At 46.8% G+C, this 24,442-nt stretch overlaps 1 protein-coding gene across 1 annotated transcript in view; it reads left to right on the forward strand.

The window, feature by feature from the left end:
- LOC138287203 (solute carrier family 23 member 1-like) overlaps positions 1–24,442 on the forward strand; it is a 665,436-nt gene that overhangs the window by 190,972 nt on the left and 450,022 nt on the right. The window contains exon 3 of the mRNA XM_069227562.1: positions 11,005–11,162. Coding sequence (XP_069083663.1) covers positions 11,005–11,162 — 158 coding nt within the window. The remainder of the gene's footprint in view (positions 1–11,004; positions 11,163–24,442) is intronic.

Below are 24,442 nucleotides of genomic sequence, written 5' to 3' on the forward strand. Positions count from 1 at the left end.
GATTCAAATCGTCCAATGTGGCTGAGTTTTGTTCGTTTGTGTGTATTCTGACCGCGGCGGTGTGTCCCGCCAATGGAATACCGCGTTTGAATGACCGCCGCGTGGATTCGTGGGTCGTAATGGCATGGGCGTATTTCTGTTGGCGTGACGGTGGAGGTTTTGTCACCTCCACCTTTCCGCCGACCGCTGGTCTGGCGGTCTGTTGAGGCGGTCGGATTTTCGGAGGTTTGCCTTCTGCGGGTCAGAATGACCGTGGCGGGTTTCCGCGACCGCGGCGGGATTATGGAGGATTTCTGACCGGCGGTAGGCGCCTTTTACCGCCGAGGTCAGAATGACCCCCATGGTCTGATAACATTTGGGGGATGTACATTCCCCTTTTTTAATCATGGGCAGTATAATTAAAAGAGCCCAGGAATGAAGGATATTATTACACAATCTCTTGTTTGAATGTGTTCGTAAGCAAAGGGCCCAACATATAAATGCTACATGTGGCAGGAGGTCAATAGCCTCCTCCATGAGGGCATCAGGGCTGACTGGGGCAGGGGATGAGGTGTCTGGGGTGAAGGAGACACCCCCCCTCCTGGGTGAGCGGGCACGGGCAACTCGGTGGGGAGCTACTGGGAGGGCGGTGCTGGTAAGGCATCCCTTTCTCTTTATCATTTTACCATATCCCAGAACATTTTACTGTTCTTTGCACTCACAGTATTCTCTAGCCTTTAACTATCATTTTTGGACATTTTATCCCTCCTTTGCTTTAACATTCTTGAATAGCTCTTACGTTCTGCGCTAACCATCAATGGATCTCATGGTTTAGCGGACAAGGCCCCCCTTAGCCAGCGGTTCACTAGGTATCAATGACTGTCGAACCACCTTGATCAATCTCGGTAATTCCTAACTAGTTTTTTCAAACTACTTTTGATGCATATGCAGATTTCTTCATAATGAGGTAACGTTGCTTCTCTGCTAGTTTCAGCTAGAGCAGTGCTTAATTTGTGCTTGTTGTTTCCAGTGCTGAGCACCGGCACTTATTTTTGAGGGCTGGTGCTTACTCTTATGCCTCAAGCTTTTGCTGCAAGCAAAAGACACATATGGGAAAGACGGAGGAAGGGAAAAACGAAAAAGCGTCACAAAGGGAGAAAGTAGAAAGCTGCAAGAGTGAGCTGAAGGGGCAGGCAGTGGCTTTATATGGATTGAAGAGGCACGAGACGGCTTCAGGATTACGCTGCCTCAGTATTCCACGTTCACACACTTAACTGCAGCAGCCGTGTGTTTAAAAGGAGGGATTTGGGTACCGGCACCTTTTTATTTACAAATTAAGCACTGAGCTAGAGAGTTAAAAACATCTCTTGATGGTTTGCTAAAAGGGAGCCAAGGACAGCTTCTGGGCCCCTCAAATGCCAATTGATCTTGAGGCCATCACTGGAGGGTTGAATGTGCAATAAGACAGCCGGCTTCTTATAGTTATGGTGTTTAATGACAAGTTTGATTCATAAATGTGTACTTTTTGGGGGCATTTTCTGCCATAAAAATAAATTTATGGCTAACAATGCTTCCATTTATGCCTGTCAAGAATTCACAAAAGAAATCCTGATAGGTATAAATAGGTTTACTACTATTTCTCTGTCATACTTGCCAAAAAATGTACAGTGTAAAATTCGACGCAAGGGGCAGGAAGTCGGTAGAATGGTTCCTTGTCAGAATATTGGATACAAGCATATCAACATGCAAAAATATTGGGGCCAAGATATCAGCTACTTTATTGTCGTAGAAGTAACTGTAAATTTGTAAGTATAGACTTGTGGGGTCATTACAACCCTGGCGGACGGTGTTAAAGCTGCGGTAATACCGCAAACAGGCCGGCGAAAAAAAAAAAGGGAATTATGACCGTGGCGGAAACCGGCAACAAAGACAGCCACTTTAACACTCCGACTGCCACGTCCCGGTACAGACAAGCAGCGCGGCGGTCACCGCCAACAGACAGGCGGAAGACAAAGTACCGCCCACAGTATTACAACCCGCCAATCCGCCCCCTTTTCTGGGGCGGATTCACCGTGGATAAAAACACAGCGGAAACAGCTTTTGCAATGGGAAAACGCTCACCTTAACACACTCCATGAGGAAGGAGGACACCATGGAGCCCGAACTACAAATAATCCCTGCCCTTGTCTTCCTGCTCGTCTACGAACACCAGCAACGGCGGCACCGAAGACAACGGTGAGGACTGCACCTATGACATAGGGGAGGCAAAAGTCAGGGGGACACACACGCAAAAACCCCACCCCCACCCTCGCACATTACAACACACACACCAATGCATTTCCAAACATCACAGTAACAACCCACAACCCCCCCCGGAAGAATGCAAAGACAAAAGGAAATCAGTTCCAACATTGTAATGTATCAAAATACAGTTACCAAATATATACAGATATATATACACACAATCAAAATATTATACATTACGAGAAGTAGTGCAGGTATGCACATATCAATGTCCGTGCACCACTGGGCCCAAAATGTATGGGCGAGGCCCACACTAGATACCTGTCCACAAACGGAGAGAACACTGCAGGGGCATCAGATAGAAATACAACAGGCACCTCAGGGGGAAGTGAAGGGGGGGCACCTCAGCCGGATGAGTGCACCACGCCAGATCCACGACGGGGCTCCATGCCCATTGATGTATCCTGGGGAGTGCAAAGCCACAGTCTCACAAGTCTCTACAGTGGGTGGTTTGCCCACTGTACCATCCTGGGGAGTGCAAAGCCACAGTCTCACAAGTCTCTACAGTGGGTGGTTTGCCCACTGTACCATCCTGGGGAGTGCAAAGCCACAGTCTCACAAGTCTCTACAGTGGGTGGTTTGCACACTGTACCATCCCGGGGAGTGCAAAGTCACAGTCTCTCAAGTCTCTACAGTGGATGGTTTGCCCACTGTGCCATCCTGGGGAGTGCAAAGTGACTGTCTCTCAAGTCTCTACAGTGGGTGGTTTGCCCACTGCTGTATCCTGGGGAGTACAAAGCCACAGTGTCTCAAGTGGATAACAGTCTCCACTGGTTCTGGAGGGGGACTGGTGCCCAGAGTGCTTCATCCTGTTAAGGACAGACGGAGTGGATGCATGTCTCCACTTGTTCTGGAGGGGGAATGGTGCCCAGACTGCATCAGGCTCCCCGTGACGGTTCCTGTCCCGTCACTGTCTCAGATGCACATGGGATAACGATGCTTGATGTGGCGGTTTTTTCCCTGTCCAGCGGTGCTTTGGCATGTCGGTCTTTGCCCTGTTGAGCGGTGCTTTGCCCTGTTCAGCGATCTTCACCATGGCGGTCTTTTCCCTGTTCAGCGGTGCTTCGCCATGGCGGTCTCTGACCTGTGCATTGGTGTGTGGCATGACGGTCCCTCATTGCCCAGCGGGGCTGTGGCTGCCGGGGCCCTCCTGGGCACTGACTCTGGCGGTGGTCTCAGGACCAGTGACGACAGTGCTGGCGGTGGCGTCCCAGCCGGCTGGGAGGATGGCGCCCTTCTCTGCCGTGCTGCTCTTCCCAGACTGTGCAGACTTCCTCTGGCCCTTCACCACCTTTGGAGGAGTCACAGCTGACTCAGCACACCCCCTGGGACCCTTGTGAGCAGGTTTTCCGCCAGTAGTGTTCACCCTGTCCCGTCGGCCACTTTCCAACGTGAGGTGCTTTACAGGGGGTGGACTGGCAGTGCTTTGGCTCCATGTCACACAGGCTGCCCTGGTGGCCGGTGCACTCCACACACCTTTGACACGCAACACTGGTACTGGACTTTTTTTGGCTGAGGTGCTACTACGGGACCTATCAAATGGAGGGGTAGGGGCGGGGGCAAAGAGGTCAACGTTGCTGAGGAAGAGTTGCTGACGAAGACTGGGATGATTAGCTGGAGGGGGTCTCCGAGTGGAGGAAGAGGAGGTGGTTGTAGGAGGTGTAACTTTAGGTGATTTGGGTGCAGGTGCAGGTACTGGAGTCTGTCGTGAGGTGGATGGATGTTGGGTGTGTGAGTGGCCGCGTTTGTGTACTTTGGGAGGGGGCGTCACAGACACACTGGGAGTGGACACAGGGGACGTGTAAATGGTAGTGGGAGTGGTGAGTGCAGGTGAGCGGGGTGTGGTTCTGGGTGTTGTGGTGCGAGTCCTAGTGCCTGTAGATGTAGTGCATGCAGGTGAGAGTGTAGACGACACTGGGAGGGAGGAGGGAGATGACGAGGAGGGAGACACAGTGGAGGCAGTGGATGTTGCTGTGTCTGCATGTGGGTGATGCTTTTGTGAGTGCCTGTGGGTTGTGTGGTGCTTATGTTTGCCTGAGCTACTTGTGTGTGTTGAGGTATATGCATGCTGGTCTGATGGTGTGCTTGGGATAGGCTGGGGTACAGGGGATTGGGTCTGGGTGGAGGAAGTTGGAGGGGGGAGGCTAGACACAGGGACAATGGCTGCCATCAGTGCTGAGGCCAGAGATTGCAGGGTTCGATGAAGGGCAGGCTGACCAGAATGAATGCCCTCCAGGAATGCATTACCGTGTTGCAACTCCCTTTCTACACCCTGGATGGCATTCACAATGGTAGACTGCCCAACAGTGAGTGACCTGAGGAGGTCAATGGCCTCCTCACTGAGGGCAGCAGGGGTGACTTGGGCAGGGCCTGAGGTGCCTGGGGCGAAGGTGATGCCCACCCTCCTGGGTGAGCGGGCACGGGGCGAACGCTGAGGGGCTGCTGGGTGGGCGGTGCTGGTAGGGGAGGTGGCAGCTGTACCTGTAGAAGTGGAGGGCACAGATGGTGCCGCCACCACAAGGGAGCTCCCATCGGCGGACAAGTCTGTGTCGCTGTTTGGTGATCCTGTGACCAACGTGAAGCTCCCATCGCCCTCCGTCCCACTGGTGTATTCAGAGTCTGTGGTGTGGCCCTCCATGGCCATGTGGGATGCAGCTCCCTCGTGCTCCGGTGCCACTGTACCTCCGCCTGATGATGCTGATGGACAAAAGAACAGGGAGAGCAGAAAAATGGGGGGTGACGGCAGAAGAAAGACAGGTTGAGTGCATGGCTTACGGCTACCGTTGGCGGACAAAACAGACACAGCTGCCCCCTGCACTACGCCGTGCTCTTGGCCTCTACAGATGCAATTCCTGGGATCTGGCCTACATGGTTATGGTGGACATCTGTACACATAGATGCCACAGGGGCATGTATACCTATACTTGGCACTCTACTGAGGTGGGGTGGAGTGACACATGGCCTGCATTACGGAGGGGCCTAGCCTACGTAACTTGCCCTGGCCTAGGGAAACCCACAGCCCTCCTCCCCCACCCAGACCCCTCCACTGCGCGCAAAGTCCCCAGAATGAGAGTGTACTCACCCCCTTGTGTCTGCTGTGATGCCCTCAAGCGCCCATCCAACTCCGGGTAGGCCACCACTAGGATCTGGAACATCAGGGAGTTCATGGTGCGACGGGCACCCCTCCCACGTTGGGAGGCCATTCCCAGCTGAGCCTCCGCCGTCTTCTTGCTCCAGCGGCGAATGTCCTCCCATCTTTTCCGGCAGTGGGTGCCCCGTCTCTGGTGGACCCCCAGGGTCCGGACTTCCTTGGCGATGGCACGTCAAATGTCCTTCTTCTGGTGGGCGCTGACCTACATGACATGCACAGGGGAAGAAGAGAAGTCATTACCAATTGCACCGTCGATATGAGTGGCCCCCATCCCTACCCTTGCCATGTGGCACATGCATTCACACTCCTTGATGTTCCCTGAACTCTGCCCCCTTCCAACTCACATCCAGCCCTCTCCACCCAGGCATAGCCCATACAACATGCTCCCTGTGTACTTACCTGTTGGTCTGGAGGACCGTAGAGTACTGTGTACTGGGGGAGGACCCAGTCGACTAGCTTTTCTAACTCCTGAGCAGTGAAGGCAAAGGCCCTTTCCCCAGACGCAGCAGCCATTGTCTCTTCCAGACCGAGGTCACAACAGCACTTGCAGTGTAGGTCCTCTCCTGACGAAGATCAGGTATTGAGTGATTGAACAGATAGAAAATGGCGGTGACGTCCGCGGCAGTGCGTGTCATCACCGCTGGCGCACTTCATCATTGGCTCCTGGGACCCATAGGGTCCAATGTTAACCAATGCAGCATTGCGCAACGGTCTACGACCGCCTACCGCGACGGCGTACTACGCCAGCGCAGATACCTCACATCCCATTGTCCCAGTTTAGAGGTCAGGCAGCCACCTTTTCAGGGGCCCACATGGCTTCATTTACTACTGCGTCACACATACCTAGGCCTACACTCAACACACTTACAGGAACAGTTTTGTGTTTTGTGTAGTGTTCTGTGTATCTGTGGGTACATACCTGGGAATTTGTTGACTCTGTGGTCGCTGTTGTCCTTCCTAGGCACCGTCAGCTTGGACATTTGAGAAGATGGCGGTATCCTCCGGTGTACCGACCGCTGTTGGACCTGTTGACAATGGAGGAGCGACATTTGATCATCACCTACAGGTTTGACCGTGCCACTATCCAGGAACTATGTACACAGTTGGAGCCAGACCTGATGTCACCAATCCTCCATCCCACTGGAATCCCCCCTCACATGCAGGTGCTGTCAGTGCTCCATTTCCTTGCAAGTGGGTCTTTTCAGACAACAGTGGCCATGGCATCAGGGATGTCCCAGCCTATATTTTCCAACGTGTTGTCCAGAGTGTTGTCTGCCCTGCTAAAACACGTAAGGCGCTACATCATTTTCCCTCAGGTGGAGGATTTGGCTACAGTCAAAGGTGACTTCTATGCCCTTGGACATATCCCCAACGTCATAGGTGCTATTGATGGGACCCATGTAGCTCTGGTCCCCCCCCCCCACAGGAGTGAACAGGTGTACAGGAACTGAAAGAGTTATCATTTGATGAATGTACAGATGGTATGTTTGGCAGACCAGTACATCTCCCAGGTAAATGCTATGTTCCCTGGCTCTGTGCATGACGCCTACATCCTGCGGAATAGCAGTATCCCGTATGTGATGGGTCAACTCCAGAGGCACTGTGTGTGGCTATTAGGGGATTCTGGTTACCCTAACCTGTCCTGGCTATTGACCCCAGTGAGGAATCCCAGGACCAGGGCAGAGGAACGCTGCAATGAGGCCCATGGGCGGACTAGGAGGGTGATCGAACAGACCTTCGGCCTCCTGAAGGCCAGGTTCAGGTGCCTCCATATGACAGGTGGCTCCCTATTCTACTCACCAAGGAAGGTGTGCCAGATCTTCATCGCCTGCTGTATGCTTCACAATCTTGCTTTGCGACGCCAGGTGCGTTTTCTGCAGGAGGATGGTCCAGATGGTGGTGTTGTGGCAGCTGTGGAGCCTGTGGAGCCTGTGGAGCCTGTGGACAGTGATGAGGAAGAAGCTGAGGAAGAAGACATAGACAACAGGGAGTCAGTCATACAGCAATATTTCCAGTGACACACAGGTGAGAACATTTTATTTTACTATCACATTCACTTTCACACTTCTACCTCTATCCTGTCTGTCATTTAGTAGCAGTATTTGGCAACTGAGTTGTACCTTTCCATTACGGTTTCACAGGTGTGGTTACCAACGTGTGTCATCTGCTTGCATCCTTCATGGACTTGTGATGTGTGACATAGGTATGTTGGCTTTACAATTGAAAACGCATTTTGACACTGTCATTGATAATACAAATTTACCAAATCACAGACTGACTCCAGATTGTTTTGTGCTTCAAGGGTGTTTATTTAAGTGCTCAAAAATGGAGGGGGGGTTGTAAAATGGTGATGGGGGGACGGTGGAGGAATGTCCATGGCAGAGTCCAGTCTATTGGTCACACAGGTGCACTGCCCATATGGGCATAGGAAGTGGACAGGGTAACAATGTGGGACAGTGGGATGACAATCAGGATGGTCTCATTTCCTGTCGGGGGTCTTGCCATCTTGCTCTGTCCTGTTCCTGGATCTCAGGGACCGCTTGCGTGGGGGTTCTCCATCTGCAGGGGGTGGGGTGCTGGTGTGGTGGTCCTGTGGCGTGGCGTCCTGTCCACTAGCGCCGGCGGAGGTGGTGGGCAGTTCATCGTCCAGGCTAGTGTCAGGGGCCCCTTGGAGTGCCACGGTGTCCCTCAAGGTCTTTTGTATGTCCTTCAGCACCCCTACGATGGTGCCCAGGGTGGATCTGATGGTTCTGAGCTCCTCCCTGAAACCCAAATACTGTTCTTACTGCATGCGCTGGGTCTCCTGAAACTTGGCCGGGACCATAGCCATTGTTTCCTGGGAGTGGTGGTATGCTCCCATGATGGAGGTGAGGGCCTTGTAGAGGGTGGGTGCCCTTGGCCTGTCCGCCCCCTGTCGCACAGCAGCCCTCCCAGTTCACCTGTGTTCCTGTGCCTCCGTCCCCTGGACCGTGTGCCCACTACCACTGCCCCCAGGTCCCGGTTGTTATTGGGGTGGTGGGTTATCCTGGGTTCCCTGTAGTGGTGGACACACTGCTGATTGACGTGTCCTGGGTACGGAGGTATGGGCCCGCTGGGTGGGTGCTGTGCTGGTGTTACCAGAGGGTGGAAGGTCAGTGTTGGGCTGTGCCTGTGCAAGAGGAACCGACTGTCCCGTGGCCCACGATGGTCCGGGCTGGTCATCAGGATCCAGTAGGGCAGAGATGCTGTCGTCACTGTGGGCCTCTTCTGTGGGTGGAGTGGAGATGTCTGGACCCTCCTGTGTGGTGACGTTGGGTAGTGGTCCTTCATGTGTGTGTGTAATGGTGTGCAATGGGTGGGTGTGCGTGTACCCCAGTGCAAGTATTCCTGTGTGTGGGTTTGTGTGATGATGGTTAGGGGGTTGTTATGGGTATGTAGAGTGAGCATGCTTTAGTGATGGGTGTCCATGCTTAGTTGTGTCATGCAGGGCTTGGTGTTGGGATGGGTGGTTTGTGTTATTAGTACATTAGTGAGGAGTTGTAGTGATAGGGGAGGGGGTGAGGGTGGGGATGTGTGATAGCATGCAGGTAGGGTGGGGGATATGATAGTTAAGATTTGACTTACCAGTGTCCATTCCTCCACCGACTCCTCCGAGGCCCTCAGGATGCATGATGGTCAAGACCTGCTCCTCCCATGTTGTTAGTTGTGGGGGAGGAGGTGGGGGTCTGCCGCCAGTCCGCTGTACCGCAATGTTGTGCCCGGAGACCACTGAACGTACCTTCCCCCGTAGATCGTTCCACCTTTTCCTGATGTCCTCCCGATTTCTTGGATGCTGTCCCACAGCGTTGACCTTGTCCACGATTCTGCGACATAGCTCCATCTTCCTGGCTATGGTGGTGTGCTGCACCTGTGAGCCAAATAGCTGTGGCTCTACCCGTAGGATTTCCTCCACCATGACCCTGAGCTCCTCCTAGGAAAACCTGGGGTGTCTTTGGCGTGACATGGGGTGGTGTGGGTGATGTGTGGGGTGGTGTAAGTGTTGATGTGTGTGGTGATATGTAGTGGTGTGTGGTGTTTTGTGCGTGGATTGTTGTATGGGTGATGGTGTTGTGTGCCTCTGTGTGGTGGGGTTCTCAATTGCTGTGCTCTCTGTCTCTCAGCTTCCTCAAAAGTTCTGGTCGTAGGGGTTTGTGGGTGATGTGGGTATGTGTTTTATATTGAATTGGGTGTGTGGGAGTGGTGTTTGTATGTGTCTCAGGTGTGTGTATTTGGAATTGTCCAATGTGGCGGTGTTTTGGAGATGTGTGTGTATTTTGAGCGCAGCGGTGTGTACCGCCAATGGAATACCGCGGTTGGAAGACCATCGCGTGGATTCGTGGGTCGTAATAGCATGGGTGTGTTTCTGTTGGCGTGACAGTGGAGGTTTTGTTTTCGACAGTTTAACACTGACCTTTGGTGTGGGGTACTTGTATGGGTGTCTGAATTTCGGCGGATTCCGAGATGTGGGTCATAATAGCTGTGGCGGAATTCTGCGGCCGCGGCGGTGTATTGGCGGTCTTCTGCACGGCGGTAAGCGGCTTTTACCGCCAATGTTGTAATGACCCCCTTAATGTTCTTAACTCTACATCTAAAATCCTTGAAGATATAAATATATATATATATATATATACATATATATATATATATATACACATGCATTCAAAGTAGATATATGTGAAGTTTCTTATTGCAAAATTAAACTTTTCTATGTAAATTTACCTTCAACCTACTCTGATAGTCAATATTCCGGTCAGTGTATTTTTGCAAACTGATATTAGGAGCTTGATATTATGGAACAATAATGGACAGAAAAAGGCATGGTTAGCCTTGTAAGTTTGAGTATGATCACAAACTTGTGTATTTGTGGGCATACACCAGCTCTGATCCAAAGCTTTTCCTCCCTGGAATGGTCAGAGATTAATTTCAACAAATGACAGGAGTACTTCAATTTACGCACGCCCGTGCTGAACAATGACGAGAAGTACAGAAAAGGATATCTCCACTGGCAAAAATAAAGGAAAGAAAATAATGTGCAATTTGATACGAGGCTCCATATGTAATTTTACGCTATGTAGGACTCCTCAAACATGGGGAATAGGTCACATGACATTTCATGTAGTATGCCTCTAAACCTGCAACAGGGATGGTCTGTCTGTGAATTGCAATAAGTACTGCAGCTGATGGTGGGAATACTTTTATGGGCTCAGATTTTCTACTTTCTTATGAAATGTCCCCTTTGCGTTTTTCGACTTTCATGTCACTTCCTCACCCTGACAGATTACACGGCGAAAAGAGGGGGTTCAATAAACTTGATTTCATTGGCTGTCAAAGAAAACATACTACAGAACACCAAATCCACTCTCTTCAAACAGTGTTTCTCGTAAACGTTATAGTGAGGCAAAACTGCAATTAATTAAAGTTGTGTTAAAATGTGTAAAATATTAGCGTACAACAAGCACTTTGTCTATATTATTTGGAAATGCCCAAATTCTATATGAAAGGATACTTCCTATTTATATGTATCAAATGTATCTTTTTTTTAACTTTTGTAGCATTACATTCTAGCCTTTGGAGGCATTATAGCAATACCGCTGATTCTAGCCGAGCCTCTCTGTGTAGCAGATGACAATCATGTCAAAAGTCAACTCATCAGCACCATACTCTTTGTTTCCGGAATGTGTACTCTCCTGCAGACGTCAATAGGCTCAAGGTAAAACAAAGTTAATTTTCCGTTTTTTGTAATTCACATGTTAATGTTTCTGAGACGAAATGTTAAAAAAAAATGTCATGTATATGCAAACTTTCACTTACATGGTTTATTTGCCATCATGTGTTAATAAATCCCGTGTCAAACTGGGAAATAACAGTGAAAGTGACCTGTGCCAAACTTTGACCCCCAACTTTGCTCCTATGGGTCTCCTGAGCATGGGCTACCAGATATCTATGGGTTTTCTATGGGTTCATGTTGCCCATGGGCAATAAAGTGGGTGCAGTGCATTTTTTAAATTTAGAAAGCAACTGCAAGCAAAATGGCTGTTTAGACTACCTGTTATTTGGTTGCTGGTAACACCCCTAGGCTAAGTGGAAGAATACAACAACCTTTCATTTTAAGGGCTACAGATTCCAAGGTTTCTTTTGCTTGATGTCCAAACTCCCTAACACTGACCTGCTGGAAGTGAAATTGCACTGAACATGACATTTGTCAGATTTATCACAATTGTTTCCAGGGCATGGGAATTGCCTCTGGACTCCCTCACACATAAGTACCCGGTGCAGAATTGACTCAGCTTTGTTGTTGCTCTGCATCTCCTGAGCATGGGTCTACCAGTTGTACATGAGTTTTCTCTGGATTGGTGTGCCCACAGGCAAGTGCATTTGGTAAATTTGGAAAGCAAATGAAAAAGAAAAGCTGGTTTATCCTACCTGACGTTCATTATAGTGATCACTTCAGGGCTGTATAGAAACTCAGACTACCTTCTCCCCAGCTGGCTGGCCCGGTCAATATGCTGAACAAACTTTTTATCAGATTTTCAGCATTTTTTTCCCAATATATGGTAATTTTGTTCAGTCCTCCTTGCAAAGAAAAAAGAATTTGCCAGAGCTGTGTTCTGCTACTCTTCTGATTGTGGTGTTATCACACATGTGTGGGTTTTCCATGGGTATTAATGAGGACCCACACAATACACATCAGATAATGTTTCTGAAGGGTGTGGAGATACTGTGGAGGAGGTCTGCATTATTTGTACCTGGAGTCATCTGGGAGTCAATAAACCCCAGATATTTCTGAAAACAATAGGCAGAGAAGAATTTTCAGCGATGTGACTTGCATGAATCCCACCATGTTTTAATACCCAGAATAACCTACAAATAATTAAAGTAGTAGTAAAAAGTCACAATTTCTTCATGTTTCTGTGATGGAAAAACTAGAACTTAAGAAAACTGTCCATCCAATGTTCTTACACATCATTCAATAAAAATTGTATCCCCCATGTGTGGTCCTTATATGAAATAGGAATAGGGTAAAATTGTGAACATGTGAAGACCATATTGACACGCTGTTGAACATACAGTCACTGATTTATCATGTTCCCCATAGTTTTGAGAGGACCTCATACACAAAGGAGATACTGTTTTAATGGTAGAAGTGTTGGAACAGTGGATTGTGGGAGTTTTGTTGCTCTTCCAAAATTCCAAATCCTTCTATCGCAGAAACATGATCACATTATCTTTTCAAACTGATATAAGACGTATGTAGGGAATTCTACGTAAGAAAAAGTGGTGGCATCCAGGCAAGCTTCACCACCCAACACCCTTCCAGCTGTTCAGTGTTCAGAAATGTCTGTTGGTAGGATGTCCTGTGTGCCTAAGGATCCTAAGCCCAGATATGTGTATCTGTGCCCCAGCAAGGAACCAGACAATGTTTGGATTGTTACACGGCCTAAGAAAAAAATCAAATAGCGTCTGGGTCCTTGCTGAGTCTCAATGCTTCTGAAGGACATGTCTGATATATGTCTGACACATGTCTGGGATATGTCTTGTAGGAGAAGCTCCTCCTGCACTTTCTCCCCTTTCTTTCACCACAAGAAAGAAGTGGAACACGTTGGGCATGAGTAGAGAGGCGCTGGAGGTACTAATCTAACTTTGTGCCCTCAACAAACCCACCCATCAATTTTATCACTGAATGGAGCTGAGAAAAGCTGGGGATACCCCCTTAGTCCAACAAAGGTTACAGGGACGCTATAGTTTGGTTCACATTTTACACACACAAAACTGTAGAAATTCAGCAGTTATAGTTATATAATTACCTCAAGAAACTATGACTGGTAACCTAAGCCAACTATAACTTGCACAGTTTTCTCATCAATAATTTTATTGGAAATCTTGCAGTCATATTATCAATGATGTCATAGAAGATGTCATGACTGATGTGGGTAATTGGCAAATTAGCAGTGCATGCCAAACAGTGTTAAAGTTATCAAAACAAAAAACACTTTTCCTGTGGAAAGTAGGTTCTAACTATAGCTCTTGGCATCCGCCAGTAGGTAATATATATGTATATATATATATGTATATATATATATATATATATATAGAGAGAGAGAGAGAGATAAGTAGATAGATAGATAGATAGATAGATAGATAGATAGATAGATAGATAGATAGATAGATAGATAGATAGATAGATAGATAGATAGATAGATAGATAGATAGATAGATAGATAGATAGATAGATAGATAGAATTTGCCAGAGATTTTGCTGCTGCTAATTCTTGGTTGGACGTGTTAAAGCTCGGTCCTTGTGAACTTTTTGACATAACCTTGAGGACCGCCTGTTAAAAAGTCAATATTTCATTGGGTATCATATTAGCAAGCAGAGTGAACTTGGAAAGGTTCCGTAAGCCTGAGTCTGTTTGTACCGGATTGGGTTTTTCATGGAAAAATTCCCTCAATCATGTTTTCCAAAGAAATTGTGAAGTTCACAGTTGTTCTGGAACTTGTCAGTTTGGGAGTTGGTACAAAGCCCAGACACTTCTTTAGGACTTTAGTTTCTGTTTCTGTGAAGACCCTCTGTGACACTTTGACTATCGTTTTTAATTCCCTGGCTGACTTCGGGTTTGCATTGGCTGTGGGGGTGGTCCTGCCACTGAACCCATTTCTGACCTCCTCTTCTTCATCCTCTTCCTCTGCCCCAATCTTCCTAAAAAAAGGAGGGGGTTGAATGGTTGAGGAAAGTGTTGTTGGGGGCCCTGGGTAAACAGGATATTGCCAAAATGGTCGTCCCTGAAAGTGTGCCTTCCGATAGCCAAACATGGGTGGTGGCGGGCCTCTTTTAAGCTAATTTGTACCCCAACTATCCATACTGTATCTCTATGGGATCTCCCCCTGTGGTTAATGTGCAGTCTTTGCCTTTAGGACTGCCACCAAAGAGGTGAAACTGACAAGTACCTTCACTAGGGTGCAGAAAACACACACAAACTGCAACACTCGAAACTATATATACACAGTGACATGTCCTTGCAACAAAAGATATATCGAGATGACCACTAGACCGGTCAAAACACGCATCATGGAACACAGCAGCAGCGTTCGCTGCAAGAGAATAAGTACCAAAATGTGCCCACATTTCGTAACTTAAGGAGATTCTGCTGATGACATACGGTGGACTGTTCTGGAGGCACACTCATGCATGAACAAAGGCACCTTGTTTACAAGAGAACAAAATTAGTTTTCCTGTCTGTCAACACGTGTGAGGATTGAATGACGACATTCCCTGGAGCAAAATGAACAACTGAACTTTCAATGGTTATCTCCATGTATACTGCACGACTGTTACTGTATAGACATCATTATCACTGGCTTCCGCCAACCAGCGAGATGCACACTAATAGCATTTAGTTCACAGGGGCATCTACACAGCACACTGCTCCGTCGTCTACATGGCCAGACATAACTACATGGGGATTTACCGTATGGATTTACAGCAGCATACACTGACATACACTAGACCTACCTGCGGCTTGAATCATTACCTTACATTAAAAAACGCATCTGTATTTTTATTGCCTGTCTACTATAAGGCACTTGCCTAGTTAATTTTTATGGCCGATGTGCAGTAAACCCTCTACCCAGCTTCAGGTACACCATTCATACCCATGACCATGGTACTCTTCTTTCCTGTAATTTGGGATATCGTTCAGTGCATAAATCCCGTTGTACCACCATTTATTGCCTTCGGAGGCCATCATTTTCTATATGGTGGAACCGCATTGTCCGTATTAATTTTTCTATTTTTCTGATTTTTTTAATACACCATTTTAAGTATACTCCCATTGCATTAGGGGTTATTGCCCTCCGAGGCTACAGTTTGATGGCTCTGAAATCGCATTATGTCTGTATTTGTTTAACATACCACAGTATAATCGCCTTCAATTCCGATATGGCACACGTGGAGATTTGTCATTAACCACGCCGACACAAATTTGTGTATTGGGCACTTTCTCCCCTATGCCTCAATTTCAAGGCCTAAAATACCAGGTACCATGGCTGCCTTCCCGTGCTATTGGCACTGGAAAGGGAGCCGGACCATACGTTCAGGTAAGCACATACACAATCCCCATTTTCTGATTCCCAGGCATCAGAACTCAAGTTGAACCGGCCCGGGGTATTTTCCAGGGTATTTCTCCTCCATTCCTTCCTTTTTGTGGCTACAAGAGAGATCGGAGGCCCATAGAAGCGTTCTTGGTGACTCCGTATTCCCTTAAAATGGCACTCATACCTACGCTGTGACTCGGTTTATTTTTCCCGTGCACTTGAATTAGAATTGCCTGAGAGCTACCGATGGGGTAGGGGGGATTTAAGTCGATCATTTTTCTTGTTCCTCCACTCCTGAGGCAGCAGATTGGATGGGTCCTCCAGTTAAGTGTCCACTTTGACACTGTAAGTCCCAGCACATTGTTTGTTTACAGGTCTTCCCAACAGTACCAAAACCTCTACTTTGGAATTACAATAGCTTCTGTTCTGTTCGCTAATTCGCGAGTTTTTTACAATTTCTGACCCATGTGTGAAATCTAAATACCTGCCATTACCCCTGAATGCGTCACTTGTTTATGTTTATTGTGTATTTATTGTGTGTTTTGCCTGTCAATGTGCTATTTGCACAAACACCGATAGCAGCAAGTTGAACAATATTACGCATGCTGCACTAAGAAGAGAATATGTTCATGGTTACCTGTGTTATGTAGATGGCTTGTTTAATGGTTTGAGTTCTGTTACAGTTTGGGTTTTCATTTTAGAAAACACTATATCAAGGTATCTACTTACACCACATTTAGGTTACTTTGTGATTGAATAATCCTAGGTATTACCCCAGATTTCAACCATTTTTTTTATTAGAGTTCATTGGTCCTGATGAATTGCCGAGTGATCATTACGAACTTAACCTATGTCAGGAAACATGTTGACCCTTTGAGCTATCAGAGATCATTTCCTCTGTTGATAGCCACCACGTTTTTAATTAGACATGTAGATTCACTGATATATTTTTTGAAGCCTACTTAATCTATTTTAACACACTCCTTGTCACGCAAGTACATTTTATTACACCAGTCTACATGAGGGCCCTACACCTACACTTCACATACAGCATTGGAACAAAAAGTCTCTGATGGAGAGCCCCCTCATGGATGCCCATCGGGCATTGCATTGCCTGACAAGGAGCATGCCCTATGATGAAGCATGACATCCATCTTGGTGTGTGAGGGATCCTGTTTCCTGGTTGCTGACCTACCACATATACTCCTTTCTTTACCCTTAAGGAACTGCATACCCTTTGTTGATAGACTTGACACCCGATAGGAGTATGTATGCTTGACCTAAAAGCACTACTGGACCCCCTTTCTATGTAAAAGATTCCAGTTAGTCACTCTGCACTCTACGCCACTCCAGTCTAAGGGCCTCATTATGGCCCTGGCGGCTGGCGGTAAGCTGGCGGTAACACTGCCAAAAGGCTGGCGGTGTACCGCCAGCTATTATGCCCGTTGCGCAATAGAGCACGGCCCTACTGCTGGCCCCTCCACTATACTGCCAGACTTCCGCCTGGTGGTCATAATCCCCAGGGCAGCGGTGCTTGCACCGCTGCCCTGGGGATTATGAGTCCCCGACCGCCAGCCTGGCCACGGCGGTAAACAACGCCATGGAAAGGCTGGCAGTAAGGGGGACTTGGGGTGCCCCTGGGGGGCCCTGCACTGCCCATGCACTTGGCATGGGCCCCAGGCATAGCCCCGTCGTGCACTTCACTGCCTGAATTTAGGGCAGGGACATACGTGACAGAGGCTACTGCACCCGCTGCACATCAGCATTGCCGCCGGCTCTATTATGAGCCGGCAGCAATGTTGATGTGACTTTTCCGCTGGGCCAGCGGACAGTAACAGTTACCATCTGCTGGCCCAACGGAAAAGTCGTAATCGGAAGCCAGAAATACCACCAGCACTGGCGGTATTCTGGCATCCACAGCCTCAGCGGTCTTTGGAAAAGACCGCCGAGGTTGTAATGAGGGCCTAATCACTCCACAGTATGCCACTCCACTGCACTCTACTTCACTCTGCACTATTTCCACTGTACCCCACTATGCTATATGCAAATGCACTGCATGGCACTCCACTGTACGACTCGCCAGTGTACCCTATTACACATAATGGCAATCCACTCCTCAAAATTCCACTGTACATTGTTAGATTGTACTGTATTCCACTGTATGCTATCCCACTCTACAGTACTCCACTTCACCCCACAACAGTGTATGCCACTACACTCAATGTGGCTCCACTGTACAATACTCTCCTCCACTCTTTTGAAATGCACCCTATAAAACTATACTGCACATTAATGCACTCTATGGGACTTTACTTCAATGTACAACACGCTATTTCACTAGACAACACTTTTCAATACTCTACAATACAGCACTCCTCTCCGGTTTATTAGATGCCAGTCCAATTTATTAGAGTTTACTCAACTATACGCTATGTAACTACACTATAATCCACTCCATGCCACTCTACTCTACAAAACGTTAATACACTGCATATCACTTTACTCCACACTACGTTACCCAACTCTTACCTTGCTGTATGCCACTGTCCAACCATTCACTTTACACAGCTCTACTTTACAACACACTCCTGTACAGTATGCAACTCCACTCTAGAACAAAATACTACACTATTTACCAGTCTATCCCACTTCAATCTACTACATTGCACTTGCTTCCACTACACAATATTCCACTCTAAGACAGTCAACTGAACAACACTTGTTCATTTTAATGTACAACACTCTAAATAATGAGCCCTTTATAAATAACACTACTACGATTTGAAACATTCTTATTTAAAACATCACAGCCTTTTAAATTCCATGAAATAACACATTTTTTGGGCTAAGTTATTGTGGGAAAACTATACTGATTGCAGAAACCCCCTACATTGTTGCCCCCATTTTTCATTTATGCTGGTGTTTTTCTCACTCTGATGGTCCCCTGTGCACTACCAACCAGTCCCAGGGCCTGTGCTCTGATTAAAATGGATATACAAATTAGACTAATCAGAATTGGCTATACCAACCTACCCATAACTACCTAGTATATTGTAGGGCCTGTACGTTTAGGGACCCTACAACTGCTGTGGTGGCCAGTGTCATTCTAAAGGCAGGCCTACCTCGCTGGCTGCTTTTAAGTTAAAGTTAACCCTAAATTCGACTTAAAAGTACTTCCAAACTCCTAAGCTACCTTATTTTTACATATAGGTCACCCCTAAGGTATGTCTTAAGTGTCCCCAGGGTTGGGGGCAACGTAACTATAAGCAGGTACTTTTATTAAAGATGTTTTATAAGTCCTAGTGAGGTTAAGAATAGGTACATTCATTTTTCCCCATTGTATGGAATGTGCTCCATAGGATAACATTGTGAGAATTTATTTAAAAAAACATAAAGTCCTATTTTCCTTAGGCAGTAGCTAAATATGGCATGTTTAGTATCAATTTAAAAGTTATAATAAATCCAACAACTTTCCACAGTTGAATCTAATATAACTTGGACTTAGAAACTGTTTTAAAACTTTTCCTGAAAGTTACCAACTTCAGCCCTGTAGTGCCCTTCTCTGATTGGTCAGCCTCTGGCAGTCTGAGCCAGGCTGCCTTGATGAGGTATGAAGTGACCTGGGCTGAAACAAAGGAAGCATCTGGTAGGAGGAGACCTGCCTCAGCAGATGTTAAAAAAGGGTGGGGAGAGAACAGCCAAACTTGTCTTCAAAGGAGGGAAGGAAATTTGGAACAGCCACTGTACCTCCCCAATTCCCTGCAAACCTAGACAGCCAGGGGCCCCCTGATTAGATTAAGGAAGGGGTGTGTTAAGGGAAACCTAGCCACACCAGTGGGAGGGCTCAGCCAGATTTAAACTCTAAGATTGAATTTTTGCCATCTTGGATTTTGGAGGAATGTTGCTCCTTGAGATTGATTTTTGCCACTTTTCCCAGGAAGCAGTCACTGAAGAGAGTAGTGGCCTGCATGTGATTGGACAGAGTCCCACCTGCTTTCCACCCCAGGAGCAAGGATAAAACTGGAAGAGCTCAACTCACCCCAGATCACCACAGGAACAAGACAAGGATTCCAACAAGGAGGAATTACAGGAGAAGAAGGACTGCCCTGCTGGACCCCTGGCCTGCACATGAACACTGTACTCAGAAAGCCTGCACCGGCTGCACACTTGGGCTTCACCACAAAAATGACTTTGCCTGGCTTCTACCGCTTCAATAAGGGACTTCCAGTATTCTACAGGTAAAGAATAGCTGCCCAGAATCCCCTGCATCAAGCCCTGAAGAAATTGACCAGCTGGCCAGTGACCAGTAGTCATTTTTTTTTATTTAAGCCAGGTGCATTCTAGGAGTTGAAGTCCTAACCCTCAAGGAGCAACTCAGGGTGTCTGGAACCTTGGGGTGAGTTGTGGACTCCTAAAGAACCTTGGATGAACTTCTGGAAGAAGATCCAGAAGTTTGGAGAAGTTTGGAGCAACTTTGGAAAAAAACAAAGCTCCATAAGTGAACCAACCTATCGCTGTGAATCAAGCCGGCTTACGTCAACCACAACCTGGCCTGATTTGGAGGTTTGTCCCACTGAAAAGCTCCAGAGCCCCCGACTTCCAGGATTCCACCGGGGGCTTGTGGAAAGGCAATCTGATGATGTCGACCGAAAATCGGCTTGCTGTGGAGGCTTGTCCGACGTGGGAGAGAAATAGCTTCACAAACGTTTCAAAGTCTGAAAAAGTTGACCGAGGCTTCCCACGCAGTGGATCTGAGGAGGGCTCCAGGTAGATCAGCTTCAATTTCAACTTGGTCCTTGATGAAGGTTTCTGTCTTGCAAAAAAATGTAAGTCCTAACGTAGAATCCTTGACTGAGGTCTCCTGCAACGCATATCTAAAGAGGGCTCCAGGGATGTCGGATTCAACTTGTGACTTCGTCCCGGTCCAGAAAATCTTCCAGAAAAAAAACTAAGTCCAGAGGTAAAGCTTTAACTGAGGCCTCACACTCACTGTAGCCGAGCAGGGCTCCATCACGGTCAGCCTCAAATTTTGACTTTGCCCCGGTCAAGTGCGACCAGATGTCCAGATTGGCTCTTTTAGCTTCTATGCGCTAAAAAACATTTAGGGCCTGATTACAACTTTGGAGGAGGTGTTAATTCGTCCCAAAAGTGACGGATATACCACCAGCCATATTACGAGTTCCATAGGATATAATGAACTCGTAATACGGTTGGTGGTATATCCGTCTCTTTACCGTCACTTTTGGGACGGATTAACACCTCCCCAAAGTTGTAATCAGGCCCATAATCTTTAAAAATTCATATCTCTGGTTCTCTTTATTGGATTTTTGGATAAAAATATCATCTATTGTTTATAAATTGGTGTTGGATTTTTATTGTGTCTTGTGTTTTACTTATTTACTGTTTTTTAAATGCTTTACACACCTGTCTCCTAAGTTATGCCTAACTGCTCACTGCAAGCTAACAAGGGTTGAGCTGAGATACATTTATTGAGACCCTGACTGGACCTATTGGGGGCTTGTGGCCTATTGCTAAGTGTAGGTACTTACCTGCCCTTACCAATAATCCACTGTCCAACAGTTATAGGTAGGGAAACATTATTTATTCTTTCTATAAGCCATACTTAAACTACACAAATATTAGAAATTCCAAAGTTATTGTTATAACTTAAATTTAGAATTTACACATTGTGAGAGAACACGGCTGATTGCAAAGGCCCCCTATCTTTTTGCCCCCATTTTCCACTTTTTGCTGGTGCTTTCCTGACTCTGATGGTGCACTGGGTAATGCTAACCAGTCCCAGGGCCTGTGCTCTGTGTAAAATCAGTATGCAAATTAGGCTAATTATAATTGGCTAAGTCAACCTACCTACAGGTCCCTAGTACATGTTAGGGCTTGTAGCTTTAGGGACCCTAGCATAGGTAGTGCACCCATAGGTGCACTGCTGAGGTGCCCAGTGTCATTTTAAAGGTAGGGCTGCCTTGCTGACTGCTTTTACATGCAAATTCGACTTTGTAATTAAAAGTGGTTCCAAAGCCTTAAACTACCTAATTTTTACATATAAGTCACCCCTAAGGTGTTGGTGCCATGTAACTATAACCAGGGACCTTATAGAATAGTTTTATAAGCCCTGGTGAGGTAAAACAGCCAAATTTGTTTTTCCCTCGTTGTAATGAATGGCCTCCATAGGCTAGAATGGGGAGACTGTATTTTAATTTTAAAAATCCCCTTAAGTAACAGATACAAGAAGTTTGGTATCAAATTAATTGTTATAATAAACCCCACAACTTCCATTTGTTGGATTTAATATAACTTGTTCAGGTAAAGAGTTTTAAACTTTACCTGAAAAGTTGCCAACTTCAGCCCTGCAGTGTTTTTGCTGCTGTGTTCTGATTGGTCAGCCTCTGGCAGCCTGCCAGGCTGCCTTGATGAGGTGTGAAGTGGCTTGGCTCCACACAAAGAGATGTACCTGGGGGAGGAGATCTCCCCTCAGCAGATGGGGTAGCAGTATGGGGAGGGCTGCAGGGCTGCCAAAACTGGTCTTCAAAGGTAGAGAAGGACGTTTTGAGCAACCCAGCAACACCCTCACATCCTGCAAACCCAGACAATTAGGTGCCCCCTTGATTAGATTAGGAGAGGGCAGGAGAGGGGTGTGTTTAGGATTTTTAGCTACACCAGTGGGTGAGCTCAGCCAGATGTAACCTCCAAAAATCACTTTCAGCCATGATGAGGAATGTTGCCCCCTGGGATTGATTTTTGCCACACTTCCCAGGAAGCGGTCATCACAGGGGGAAGGACCCGGCCCCTGATTAGAGAACCAGGATCCCCATGGTTTTTACCCAGGAGCAAGGGTAAAACTGGCAGACCTGCACCCACACCTCAGTTCCTACCAGATCCCTAGCAGATTCCAACAAGGAGGAATTACAGGAGAAGAAGGACTGCCTTGCTGGACCCCTGACCTGCACCTGTGCACTGCACTCTGGAGAACTGCACCAGCTGCATACTTGGGCTTCACCACTAAAAGGACCTTACCTGTCTTCTACTGCTTCAAGAAGGGACTCCCTGTTTGCTACAGGTACAAAGGAGCTGCCCCGAGTCCCCTGCATCAAGTCCTGCAAGCTGACCAGCGTCCAGTGGCCATGTGAGGATTCTGACCAGGTGTATTCTGGGAATTGTAGTCCCAACTCCCAAGGAGCAATTCAGAGCTTCTGGAACCTTGGATTAAGTTGTGGACACTTCAAGGACATAAAAATGAGATCTGGAAGAAGATCCAGAAGTTTGGAGACGTTTGGAGCAACTCCATAAGTTGTAGAGTTGCATTGTGGGAGTTGTAGTCCCAGACCCCAAGAGGCACACCAGAGCCTCTGATCCCTTGGTTGCTGCTGTGGACCACTTTCCTTAATCAAACACTTCTGAAAGTAAGTGTGACAGTGTTACCTCATGGGTGGCCTGAACTCTGGACTTTGTTCCTTTCGAGTGTGACCTTTTTTAACCCTTTGAGCTAGTTGCTTCTATGCACTAGAAAGCATTAATTATTTTAAAAACATCATATCTCCGGTACCCTTTATCAGATTCTATTTGTTGTGGTGTCATTTTAAAGATAAAAAACATAATCTATCTTTATAAATTGTTTTTGGATTTTTAAACTGTTTCCTGTGTTTTATTTAATTATTGTTTTGTGAGATTTAAATGCTTTACGCTTTGTCTCCTAAGTTAAGCCTTGTCGCTCGTTGCCAAGCTACCAAGGGTTGAGCTAGGTTTAATTTAACTGGACCTAACTGGACATGAGTGGAGGTTAGTGGTCTATTGCTAAGTGTAGGTACTTACCTGCCCTTACCAATAATCCATTTTCCAACACACATCATCTTCAAATTAAATCATGCACCTACATACGTAGTGTTACTTATAACTTAAATTTTAACTTAACACACCACCTTCAAATTACTGTAGATCAGGCATCTCTGTACACAGTGCTTTCGCCTCACATGCCATACCACATTAACTATAAGTTGTGCCTTCTCAATGCACTGGTTATATTCCTGCATGTGACATCTGTTAAACCATGTCAAATCATAGCTTTTATAACAACATTTATAACATCTCAATTGAGATGATTTCTCACAACACAGTCTATAGTACAGTTGTGTTAGCCCAGGCCCTACATGCTAATATTTAAGATTTTATTCCCCATTCTCAATTAACTTCACACCCTAGATCACTAATGCATACATTTGCCATGTTTTTACACAATCTTGCCAAAGTTTCTAGACTTTCTCACTCACTTTCTGAATGCACACACAATATCTGGAAGAGGAAATTAAATGGCTTATAAATTACTATGTGTGTAGAATGCAGCACACATAGAAACAGGAACAAATGGGGAGAAATTATGTTATTTCTCCCCTTTGTGCCACTTTAATGTCACCCCTGAGGTGGAGTAGGGATCTGATGCATTCCCAGACTTGTAAATCTGAGACTGCATCAGATTTCCTCAGATTCCCTGGGTGTTGAGTTGGAACAATCACAGCAACACCTACAGAACCCCCCTTTCACACAGTGTTATGTGTGAAAAGGGTCCATATTTAGAAGACCGTGAAAGTCACACAAGGTGGCTTTGCGTGGCCTGGTAAATATGGGCTGGCACACAGTACCACAAGAGCGTCAAAACAAATGGCACTCTGGTGGCACAATGTGCCACTAGGGCCTCATAAATGAGGCCAATAGTCTCTTTTTTAGAGGTCAAAAATCTCCAGCAGAATGAGGGAGAAGTCTGTAGCCGAAGACAGTTCTAGGGGTTCACATACTCCTTTGGTATAAGACCGCTAAGTAAGGTTTTCTGCTACAGAGAAGAACTGCCAGGAGGAGCCACAAGTAAATCCGACAGGTGATGCACCTCAC

This window comes from Pleurodeles waltl, chromosome 4_1 (genome assembly GCF_031143425.1).
Source record: "Pleurodeles waltl isolate 20211129_DDA chromosome 4_1, aPleWal1.hap1.20221129, whole genome shotgun sequence".
Taxonomy (NCBI): Eukaryota; Metazoa; Chordata; class Amphibia; order Caudata; family Salamandridae; genus Pleurodeles; species Pleurodeles waltl.